At 48.3% G+C, this 12,723-nt stretch overlaps 1 protein-coding gene across 2 annotated transcripts in view; it reads right to left on the reverse strand.

Annotated features, from left to right (window-relative positions):
• Positions 1-12,723, reverse strand: part of CORO1C (coronin 1C) — a 40,682-nt gene that overhangs the window by 13,279 nt on the left and 14,680 nt on the right. For both annotated transcript variants that reach the window (XM_064726520.1, XM_064726522.1), the window contains exon 2: positions 10,708-10,907. In XM_064726520.1, coding sequence (XP_064582590.1) covers positions 10,708-10,902 — 195 coding nt within the window. In that variant the 5' untranslated portion in view covers positions 10,903-10,907. The remainder of the gene's footprint in view (positions 1-10,707; positions 10,908-12,723) is intronic.

Consider the following 12,723-nt stretch of genomic DNA (forward strand, 5'->3'; position numbering starts at 1 on the left):
AGCTCTGGTTTCATCTGCTTCCCAATGGAGATGGCTGAAGACAACCAAGCTAAAAATGTCATTGGAGGGCATTGCTGGTCACTGAATTCACCAGGTCTGCTTGGTTTCCTAAAACAGAAGGATTTTGCTTGGTTGGGAAGATTTTAGGATGCAGTTGAGCAAAGGAAAATTTGTTTTGAGGAACAAAAGTTGCCAGCATGGACTGTGACAGCCACACCAAGCTCTCCATGGCCAGAGGACCGGGGCCACCAATGCCAAGCTCCCTACAGGGATAACACTTCCAAGAAAATGAGCTAATGAGCCACCTAAACCTGAACTGGCACAAATCCAGCGATGCTGAAACACCAATTCTGCCCCTGGGTCTACGTTTTGCTGAGGAGCCCCTGAAGGACCTGATCCCACAAAGAAGGAAAAGGAAAATCACCCTCATCATCCTCCTCTCTCTTGGGCAATAGTTACAATGCTGAAGATGCACAGCAATAACAGCAGGGTGAGGAGGAAACTCCTCCACTTCCACAGCCTCACCCCTGGTGCTGCTCCATGGGGTTTTGTTTCACCTTTTCATGATGAGTGATGGGAGAAGAGAAGCAGCAGGGAGAGGTCTGGGATGGGGTCGTCTCCTTTTGTGCTTAAACATGCAGAAGAAATGGTTGGAATTTCACTTGTGCCATTGGATGGGAACATTCCCCAACCTTGGAGGTGACATTCCTTAATTTATGCCTCCCACCCTCCTATTCAAGGCTGATAACCAGAATAATGCTGGACATTGGCTTTAGAGGATGACTGACCTGGAGCCCTCCACAAACAGCAAAACAAGATATTGATCCCAAAAAAAATCCCACTAAAAGCCAAATTTAGGCTTCAAAAATAAAAGACTCAGTGATTCAGCTGCTTTTGGAATTATTAAAAGGGGAAGAGTTGTAGATGAAAAGCCATAAACCTGCCATTCAAAAATTAAAGCCTGTGTAATCCCTCTTGGATGCCATAATGTGAAATAGGATTTAAAAAATTAATACACCCAACTGCCATGTAGAATTCATCCATTTTAATTTACCCAATTAAAAGGAGAACCATGCAGAGCACATGAACTGCAGAAGGCACATGACAGGCCACAGACAAATACAGGAAAAATAGGAATAATAATGCAAAATGTCAGGGACTGCCTGTTCTGGCTCCCTGGCAGGAATCAGTGGGATCCTCCAGGAGGAGCTCCTGGTAACAATTTCCAGGCTGCACAAGCACTTGTCAGCTCAGTTTTGGGCTTTTACAGTCATTTATTACTGTGGGGATGCAAAAAAAATTAAAAAAAAATTAATTTCAGCAAATTAAACCCCAAACTTCACCTTTCAGTTTTGACCATGATGAATCTGCACAGGCTGAGCAGGAGCAGCCAAGAGCCTGTGACAGCAGTGACACCCAGGAGCTGCTTCCCAGCACCTGAGATGGAGCTTGGCTCCTACACTGTGGGATCTCAGCACCTCAGGACTGAGGTGTCACCGAGAGCACCCTTGGGGGGCTCGGGAGTCCTGGAATGTTCCAGAAGTGTCTGGTGGCTGGACTTTGATCCTACACAGGAGACGACACCTGTATGAGGACAGGAGGATTTCACCGGGGTGAATGGTGAAGGGATCAGTTAATTAGAGAGTGAAACACAGGGTTTAGGATTTCTGTACAGGGGGGTTTAGAGAAGTAAGATGGAGGAATTGGGGCGTGTCCTGTCCTTCTCCTTCTTCTTCTTCTCCTCCATCTTCTGTGGTGATGGTGGCACTTTGGGATTGGTCATTACTAAAAGTGCACTGGGCAATAAGGGTGAAAGGTATTGGGGAAAAATGATAAATATTGTACACGTAACTTTGGGTATAAAGATAGGTGACCGCCCGGAGGGCAGGGAGTGTGCTCATGGCTGGCTGCTGAGCAGAGCTCTGTCGGGCCGAGAGAAAATCTTTTAGATAAACAATTAATAAACACCGAGACCGAGAAAAGAACTGAAGCCTCTTCTCGTCCTTTGAAACGTGGGCTGCCCCAAGGCCACCCCGGGCCTTTCCAGGCCACCCAAACAGCCGAAAACCGGACACTACACCAGGATCCTGCACTTCCATGAGGAGCAGAACTTCCAGAATCATGGAAGGGGCTGGGCTGGAAGGACCTTAAAGATCATCCTTCCACCTTCCACCATCTAAGCTCCATCCAGCCTGGCCTTGGGCACTGCCAGGGATCCAGGGGCATCACAGCTTCTCTGGGAAACCTGTGCAAGGGCCTCACCACCTTCACAATCAGGAGTTTCTTCCCAGAACCCCATCTAAATCTACCCTCTCTTGTCTGAAAGCCATTGTTTAAAAGCTTGTTTATCCACAAAGAATTATCAAACCAAGGGAGAGAGGACAAAGCAGAGCAGGAGATGTCCCACACAGCATCTCCCTGGGATCTGGCAGAGGAAGACAATCCCAGGGAGATGAAGAGCCCAGGGGCATCAACATCTTCACTTGGGATTGAGAGGAGAGACTCTGCTGCTCACCAGGAATAACCCCAGAATAATTCAGGAATAATCCCAGAATCATTCAGGTTGGAAATAACCCCAGAATCATTCAGGAATAATCCCAGAATCATTCAGGTTGGAAATTATTCCAGAATAATTCAGGTTGGAAACTATCCCAGAATCATTCAGGTTGGAAATAATCCCAGAATCATTCAGGTTGGAAATAATCCCAGAATCATTCAGGAATAATCCCAGAATCATTCAGGAATAACCCCAGAATCATTCAGGTTGGAAATAATCCCAGAATCATTCAGGAATAATCCCAGAATCATTCAGGTTGGAAATAATCCCAGAATAATTCAGGAATAATCCCAGAATCATTCAGGTTGGAAATTATCCCAGAATCATTCAGGAATAACCCCAGAATCATTCAGGTTGGAAATAACCCCAGAATCATTCAGGAATAACCCCAGAATAATTCAGGAATAATCCCAGAATCATTCAGGAATAACCCCAGAATCATTCAGGAATAATCCCAGAATCATTCAGGAATAACCCCAGAATCATTCAGGAATAATCCCAGAATCATTCAGGAATAACCCCAGGATCATTCAGGTTGCAAAGCCCCCCAAGATGACCCCACCTGTGAGCAATCCCCACCCTGTCACCCAGCCCAGAGCCCCAACGCCACGCCCGGCCCTTCCTGGGCCGCCTCTGGGGATGTACAAAAACGAGCAGCAAACCCCAAAACGAGCCTAAATAAGGACATAAAAGTGCTGCAGGAGGCCCCAGCAGGGCGAGCAGGAGCTCCAGCCGCAGGGAGAAGCTCCTGCCTGCGGTCAGAGCACCCAACGGTCTCTGCAGAGGAGAGGAAACCGCGGCGTCTTCCTGAGCACGTTCGAGAGCTCGGCGCCGCATCCGCCCCTCGTCAGCAGCACCACCAGCAGAGCCCTGTCACCCCCCAGGGGACAGCACAGCACAGCCACCCCCAGCAGCACCCAGGGGTGACCGGTGTGTTGCAATGTCCTGTTTTAAACTTCCGGGTCCCTTCCCAGGTGTGCCTATACCCCTTCCCTTCACCCTTGCTGAGTGTGCCCTGTCAATCAGGCTTAAGATTCCAGCAAGGCGTCGTGTGATTAGTCAGATTCAAAAGATACCCCTATGCCCGGAGGTCATTGGCCTGTCTAAGTGTCATCCTCCCTTGAGACCCTGCCCCCTTCACCTGGTTGGTAACTCACCTGTCCCTTCCCCTGTCCCTGAGCTTATAAGGTAAATCAGACCATGAGGCTGGGATTCTGTCAGCAGCAGTTGCCCCGGTGCAGACATCTCTGTAACCATGGAATAAACATCTGGCAACCCTCCAGCAGAATCCTCTCCTTCATCTCTTCACCATCGCCAGAAGCTCTCTCTCCTGAGGTAAACGGAGTCCTGACAAGCCTGGACTTCCACCAGTGCCCTGCTGCAATCTCCAGCAGCCAAGGTATCTCTGGGGTAAAGCACCACAGTGCTGCCTTTGGCCCAGCAGCGAGGGTCAGAACTGGCCCAGGCACCATCTAACTGGTTATATTGGGATCATATTCCAATAGTGACCCCTCAGAGTGAGCAATGAGCAGCTTGGAGCTCAGGGATGTGTTTTACCGCCTCTCAGCATCGCTTTTGCGAATTCCATCCATTGCGTTCCTCCTCCCGGTGATTCCTCCATCAGATTCTGCCCCCTGGAGCAGGGAACCCCAATTCCCAGCACTGCACTGTGCTCAGAAAAATCAGGATTTTAAGGGATTTGCCAAAAGGGAAAGCTGCACTAGGGTTATAAAAAACCACCAGGTTGCAAAAATCACCAATCTCATGGTTTTCAACACAATTATTTTGCAATCAGGACACCACGAGGTTTGGCAGCTGGGTGTGTTTCCATGCTACCCTAATGCTCCCAGGTTTGGGGATTTATTTATTTATTTATTTGGAAAATGTAATCTTATAATTAGGAGAGGATTTAAAATAAATCTCGAGTGCTGATACACAGCTTAAAATTAACTTCAAGAAATTCAATCCTGCTCATAATCCACCGGGGTTGTGGTTTGACACATCCCTGGTAACTTTTGAAATTTGGAGTTTATTTTATAAAATGTTGGTCAAAAAGGTGAATTTGAGGATTAAATTAACTTCAAGAAATTCAATCCTTCTCATAATTCACCGGGGTTGTGGTTTGACACATCCCTGGTAACTTTTGAAATCTGGAGTTGTATTTTATAAAATGTTGGTCAAAAAGGTGAATTTGAGGATTTTTTCATAAAGTTGGTGTTGACTGAATACACACTCAATATTTAGGTGTTTCAGCAAGGGGCAAATTTTTCTTATTAAATTAATTTTAATTATTAAAATTAAATTTTAATGTATCTAATGTATTCCAGATTAAATAAAAAATAAAAGTTAAATCATAGAAATACTAAACACAGACCAAGAAAAAAGTGACAGATGAGAAGAAAAAAAATTATGATTAAATCCAAAAGGGATGGATAAGCAACACAAGAAAAGTGTTCCTAAAAGTGGGAGTTTTATGAATTAATTTGAGTGTCTTGTGATCGTTTCTCTGCCAGAAAAGGGCATTTGGTGGCAGGAAACAGCTCATGGATTATGGTAAAAATATCAGGGAGAACAGCTGCTTCCCCAGCCCATGGCTGTGCTCCTTGAAATCTCCATTTAAATTAGGGAAGTGGCATCGAGTTGCACAAGCCAAAGCAGCTCCCCCCCCTCACTCTGCACAAGTTTGAGGAAGGAAATCAGGTCACAACTGCAAAGTTTGAAACCCCAACCCCCTGCACCTTTTCTCTGCTAGAGAAAATACTCCTCTTTTCTTTAAATTGTGGGTTTTCCTCAAAAAAAAAACCTCCTGAATTTTATCCAGAGAACTTCTGAGCACTGAGCCTCCATCTCTGGCTGCAGCAGCTGGGCCTGGAGGAGGCAACTGGGAGAAAATTGGGGGTGAAATAAATGGAAATTCCTGCCCATGCCCAGCAGCCATCAGGCATCCTGAACTAATCTGGAAGATTAGGAAGTGTTATTCCCTAAAGATCCACGGGAAAGTCAGGCAATAAGAGGGCACTGTGCTCTCCAAGAATCCCCCAGCAGTGCTCCTGTTGGCACCTTGGCAGCTGCAGGGCTGTGACATTGGATATTGGGGAAAATTTCCACACTGGAAGGGTGGGCAAGCGTGGAAGTGGGGGAGTCACCATCCCTGGAAATGTTAAAACACAAAAAGTTGGGGCATTTTGTGATGTGGTTCACTTGCTCAAAGGTTGGACTTGATGAGCTTGGAGGGCTTTGCCAACCTCAAGGATTCCATGATTCTGTGATTCCATCCCAGGCTGCCACAGAATGGACACGTGTTGGCTTTTAAAAAAAATTTAAAAAATCCCAAAAACCAACACAAACAGCCCTCACAACCAACCCAACCTGCAAAATCTCAGCACAGCTCCAGCATTTCCATGGATATCTGTCCCAGAAATGACATTACAATTAAAAAGGACAGAGTCAGGGTTTTTTCCCCTCTCTAAAATATAATTTCCAAAGCAGTTCATCCCCCTGCTCCTTCCCAACTGCAGGAAAGCCAATGAGTATCCCAGAAACTGAGGGATCTGGATAAAGTGGGAAAATCCTGCTGCTGTTCAGAGGATGAGCATCCACCCAGAGAGAGCAGAGCTGCTGGGCAAGGAGACAAAGATCCACAAAAATCATCCCCATGAGCTGGGAACAAATGATCCAGGGCTCCATCAAGTAAAACTTCAATTTTTATTACTGGACAAAACCTTAAAAATGCAGAGATATTTGTACAAACCTCTGGCTGTAAGACAGGGGATGGAATTTGCTGCTTTTTTTCCCTGGAGGAATGAGATCCATTAGCCCCTCTGCTGCCCTCTCTTCCCTACTGCATTAGAACCTGATGATCCATTGGAATCAAGCTGACAGTGATAAATAGAAACTTATTTTTATAGAGAAAAATCCAAGGTGAAATAAAAGGACAAAATCCATCACACTCCCCCTAAAATGGCAGGAAAGGCTCAAATAAACCCATCACAGCAAAAACCTCCTGGTTTTATTCTACACACAGTTCAGAAAATGATGATTTTCTTTCCCTCAAATCCTTCCTGGTGGAATAGGAATTGGGAAGAGCTGCTGAACAGCTCTCATGGATGAACACCAAGGCCTGTCACTTGCAGAACAACATATTCCTTGGAGGAGATCATTCCCGAGGTGTGCACGCCCCCACCCACATGCTAATTGCCTCTGAGGGCACCATCTGATCCCAGATCCTGCTGGGAAGGGGGTGCAGGAAGGGATCAGGAAAATGGAAAAAATCTAATTAAAGCTATATCCAAAAGGGACTGAATAAACCTCTGGTAAAAGCCTTATGTAACACAGCTCGTGGCTGAATGGATCCTTCTGCGTGAACTCAAACAAAAAGGAACATTTGCAGCAGGTTTTTCTGTGCAGATATAAAAACTGCAAAGAGTTTTGGAGGATGGGAAAAAAGAAATTTTTCTCTAGTTCTGCTGGAGCACACATCCAGCATCAGAACCACCCCTTGAATCCAGGTGTTTCCAAGTCATCTTGCCCAACATATCAGGAAATGCAGGGAATTCTTATCTGGTACCTTCCCTGTGTACTCAGAGCTTTCCCTCAGAGAAAACCAACTCTCCAACCACAGCCCAGAACAAGCAGTGAAGTTTCCAGCTCCTTCCCTAATAACGCTGATTATCCTGACTCTTATCACCTCCACAACCCTGACCGGGAGGAATTACAGCTTTCCCAAACTATGTGGCTCATTCCAACAGAGGCCAAACCCCCAGACCGAGCAACCTGTGGGAATTCAGATTGTCCGATGCTCAGCAGCTCCTGCCGGAGCATGGGAATGGCGATTCCTGGCAAAGCCCCTGCACATGTGCGTGCAGGAAAACAGGAAGCTCACACAAAGCATTTCCACAGGCGGCAAAGCCGGCTCGGCCGCGCTGCTCCGCGGATGGAAAGAGGATGCAGGGAGGGAAGAGGATGCAGCCCCTGGGTCTGCCATTGGTGCAAGGGGACGGAGAGACCCGCGGCAGCACGGGGGAGCTGGGGACGCGGCGGGGACGTGGGTGACACGGGTTAATTCGGACACACACACGGGTTATATCCCGCATATGGGGAAATGAATTCGGGTTAATGAATTCCCGCGCTCACGGGTTAATTCACTCCCGCGCTCACGGGTTAATGAATTCCCGCACACACACACGGGTTTATTAATTCTCGCTCTCACACACGGTTTAATTCCCGCACACACGGGTTAATTCCCACACACACGGGTTAATTCATTCCCGCACACACACGGGTTAATTCCCGCACACACACACACGGGTTAATTCATTCCGCACACACAACACACCAGACACGGGACAATTCATTCCCGCACACACACACACACACACACACACACGGGTTAATTCATTCCCGCACACACACACACACACACAGACACACACACGGGTTAATTCATTCCCTCCCACACACACACACACGCGGGTTAATTCACTCCTGCGCACACACACACACGGCTGAACTCTCTCCCGCGCTCACGGGTTAATTCCCGCGCACTTGCCGCGCCGCGCCCCCGCCCCCGCCAATCAGCGCGGCGGCCGCGAGCGCTGCCATGACCATATAAGGTAAAAAGCCGCGGCCGCCGCAGTGCCGCTGCGGAGAGCGCGGGTGCGCGCGCGCGGAGGGGCGGGGCTTGCGCGGAGGGGCGGGGCCTCCCCCTCACGCCGGTGTCCGCCCCCCCCCCCCTCCCGAGCACATGGAGCCGGGTCCCGGGGGGCTCATCCCGCCTCAAAAACACCCCAAAAATATCCCAAAAACACCCCCAGAGCTCCCGCTCAACGCCCGGAGGGAGCTGGGAGCCTCCAGCCCGGCACCGATAAACCCCGGCCATAACAAAACCCTGTAATGTCACTGAGAATTGGCAAGAAAAGCACATTAAAAGGAGTAAAATCGCCCCTTTTCTGTGCTCCCGCCCCAAGGGTCAGTCACATCCCAGGTAATTCCCAGTGAGCCGCAAAGCGCTGGGATTGAGCAGCCGCGATGTCGTTATGGGACATTTCCCCTGCAGAAATGCAGCAAGTGTATTTTTATGGCTCAATTTTAAAATCAGCCCGATCCCATGGTTTAAAATTGCTTTTTTTTTTTTTGACTATAACAACAAAGATTTTGCTGCGGGGAGCTTAATAAGTATCTGTGCTAAACAGGCTCAAAGAGAAATCCAAATGTTATTTAGGGTGTTGAAGGAACTAAAGGAACAATTTCATCAGCCCAGGCTATAAAAATAAATGCGGAACACAGGAACTGGTTAGAGCAGAGCCAGCAAAGCACTGCATTGCAAAAGAACGTGTCAGGCTGGGGGTGAGGGCCACAGCTCCTCCAGCTTCCCATGGAACCTCCTCAGATGTGGATTTAAATGCCTGTGGAAGGCAGGAATGGAGCTGAGGGCACCGAGGCAGTGATAAATAAGAGGGTGGGAGGAAGAACAGAATGGATGTGAACATAATGACAAAGATGGTACTTCAAAATGCAAAAAAGGGCACTCAGAAATAACAGGAATTTCTGCCAAGGACTGAGAAAACACAGAATCATGGAATCATTAACGTTGGAAAAGCCTTCTGAGACCACTGAGTCCAACTGTTCCCCCAGCACTGCCAAGGCCATCATGTCCCCAAGTGCCACATCCACACAGCTTTTAAATCTCTCCAGGGATGGAGACTCCATCACTGCTCAGGGCAGCCTGTTCCAATGCCTGACAACCTTTTCCATGAAGAAATTTGCCACAATATCCAATCTAAAACCCCCTTTGCACAGTTTGAGGCCGTTCCCTCTGGGTCTGTCCCTGTTCCCTGGGATCAGAGCCTGACCCTCCCTGGTTGTCCCCTCCTGTAAGGGAGTTGTGCAGAACCAGAGGGTCCCCCCTGAGCCTCCTTTTGTCCAGGCTGAGTCCTCAGTCCCCCTCATCAGATTTGTGCTCCAAACATTGGGATTTAAGAGAGGAAAAGAGAGCTGCACATCCCCAGCTGTCAACATCTGTGCCAGGATGCAGCTGAAGGAGGAATTCCTAACCCAGGGCAGTGCCACCAAGTGCCACCACGCGTGGTCCAGGCAGGAGGAGGACACGTGGCCTGAGGATGAGCCCTAAGCAGCGAAGGGCTGCTCATCAGAGCAGCAAACTGAGCTATTTTGGGAGGTTGGGGTTTGGCTTTGCTGAACACGACGGAGACGTCGCTGCCTCGGCTCTGCCCTGGCCGGGAGGGAAGTTGTGCTGAATCCTGGGCGCTAATTCTGTGTTCCACAGGGCAGAGCTGGAAGTGGAGCTGGGAACTGATGACAGACTGAGGACAGCTTAACCACAGGCTTAAGAGAGGAGTTTGAGGGTCACAGAAAAAAGAATGTCACAAAAAAGTCGTTTGATCACAAGAATTTGCTGGTTAAGCAATACAGAAAGAGATGAGAAGAATCTCCTCTAGAAGATGGATGTGACTTTTCCATGCAGGATCAGGGGCAACAGGAATGCCCTTCTTGAAACCAGCTCATTCCTTTGCATCCCTCCAACATGGGGCTGCAAGGAGCAATTGGGCTCAGGTGTATTCCTAAATTAAATCTGCAAGGAGCAGCTGGGTTCAGATAGTTCCTAAATGAATTCTGCAAGGAGCAGCTGGATTCAGATAGTTCCTGGTTTAAGTCTCAAGGAGAAGTTGGACTCAGGTGGTTCCTGGTTGAAATCTCTAAGGAGGATTCAGATAGTTCCTAAATGAATTCTGCAAGGAGCAGCTGGATTCAGATAGTTCCTGGTTTAAGTCTCAGGGAGAAGTTGGGCTCAGGTGGTTCCTGGTTGAAATCTCTAAGGAGCAGTTGGATTTAGGTGGTAAAAAAAAAAGCTGAATCTCTGACAGTAGAAAAACCAGACTTGATCATAAAAAGGCTTCTAAAATACGATTCTACATGGAAAATCCTGCCGTATCAGCTCAGATGAGTCAAGCAAACAGCTTGTTTGTTGTGTTTAATGTATACAGAAAGCATCAGGCTGATTACAGACATCAAACACATTCATACACGACACCACCGAGCACCCGCTGTCACCACAACCTTCATCATCCCCAAAGCGCTGCGGTGACAGCACAGCCGAGCAGGGAACTCCAAAACACTCCAGCAGCTCTTACCTTGTGCAGAGGCAGCACCAGGAAGGCTCCCCCTCCGCTGGCATCCACGATGATGGCCACGAAGCGGGGGTTGACGGCGCAGAAGGAGCTGTCCCAGGTGACGCGGGACACGCGGATGTCGTCGTAGCACTGGTCGTTCTTCACCGCCTGGCCGAAGACGTGCCGGAATTTGCTCTGTCGTACCACCCGCCTCATGGTGTCTGCAAAAGGACAGGGTCAGTTCCAGGCAAGGGGATGGGATGTTCCTGCTGCTTGTCCAGGAGATTCCTGGACAAGGATCAACGCTGGATGTTCTCAGCGGCTCCGCGGCCGCGCTTTCGGCAATGCGGAAACGGAGATTCGCTCGCTGTTCGTGGGATCGTGGAATGGTTTGGGTTGGGAGAATCCCAGAATGGTTGGGGTGGGAAGGGATCTCTGGAGATCCCCCTGCCACAGCAGGGTCACCCAGGGCAGGTGACACAGGAATGCATCCAGGTGGGTGTGGGGTGACTCCAATCCCTCCCTGGGTGGTTCCAGTGCTCGGCCACCCTCCATGGGAAGAGGTTCTTCCTCATGGTGAGGTGGAATTCCACCTGGTTTAGTTTATGGCCATTGCTCCTCATCCTGTTGTTGGGCACTGCTGGAAAGAGTCTGGCACCATCCTCTTGGCACCAAAGACCTTTTTTAATAACAATTTCATAACATTTATCCCATTGCACCCCCTGCCATGGGCAGGGACGCTTTCCACCATCCCAAGTTCTTCCCAGCCCCATCCAACCCGACCTTGGACACCTCCATCTCAAGACCTGCCAAATTCTCAGCCAGCTTTGCCTTTTCCTTCTTTTATTAACTAAAATTTAAGGTTGTTTTGCACCCAGCCCAACCCAACTGCATTTCCAGGGGGCTTTTACAGAATTTGCCAGTTAAGCGTTAATTTCCCCACTGTAAATGTGTTTGTTCCCTGACTGCAGTAAAGGAAGTTCCTAATCCCAAAAGCAGTTTTTAGACAAGTCTCCACATATTTTCAGGGATAAATCTAGTCTTGGATTGAACTTGTTTACTTTCAAGTCAGACAGGGTCCAGAAGATGTAAATAAAAATGCAAGCTCTCAAAATCCGGTGTTCCTGTGAAGTGGTTCCACATGTTCCCTAGCTTCCAGTTCTTTCTTCTAACTCCAAAATCACCCTAAAAAAATTTGTTTCCTAGGCAGAAAGGAGTAATGGAAACAAGTTAATGACTCCAATTAACTTGGTGTGTCTGTAGCATTTCTTGAGAAAAATTATTTTCAAGAATGCTGGAGTTAGAATAGAGGGAAAGGGAATTGGTGTGGAAAATTCCAGCACCTGGGAGAAGACACAGGGACAACACTTGGATTAGGGATACAACCTATGGAGCCCTCACATCTGGGAAAGGGTTTTTATAACTGGGATGATGGGAAAAGCCCTTCTCCCTCAGAAGATGGAGCAGAAGAGGAGTTTCCATACAGCATCTTGCTTTTACATATGGGAAAAATATTTCTGTCCCAGTCTCTAGGGATAGTAAAAAAAAAGGGAAAAAAATAAAAATAAGCAGAGTCCAGCTCCTATCTCTCCTCCCAGAAGGTCCCCAAGCACATGGAGAGGCTGGGAAACACTGCCCAGTCCCTGGAGCTCCTCACTCCAGTGCAGTGTTCCAGAGTGAGAGACTGGGAATGTGGTTCCATCCCAAATCCCTGCTCCCAGGCTGTCTGCTGCAAACGTGATGAAAGCTCCCAGGGCTGTCTGTGACTGCAAAGCCTTCCCAGGGAAGAGCTGAGCGAGTGCTGATGGCTGTTTTGTAGTCTGGGAGGTGAAATAAAAAATTAACCACGACAAAAAGCAGGATAACTGCAGGGAAGCGCTCATCAGAGCCGGGAAATGCCACGGAATGTGTTTGAAGAGGAGGAAAATGTTCCAATTAAGCAAACAGACAGCTCTGCAGTGAAACTCTCCAGTTCTGCAGAGGGAAGTGAGAAGGAGCAGAGCATTTGTTTGGCACCAGAGCCCATCTGGGGACTGG

Source organism: Zonotrichia leucophrys, chromosome 15 (assembly GCF_028769735.1).
Source record: "Zonotrichia leucophrys gambelii isolate GWCS_2022_RI chromosome 15, RI_Zleu_2.0, whole genome shotgun sequence".
Classification (NCBI taxonomy): Eukaryota; Metazoa; Chordata; class Aves; order Passeriformes; family Passerellidae; genus Zonotrichia; species Zonotrichia leucophrys.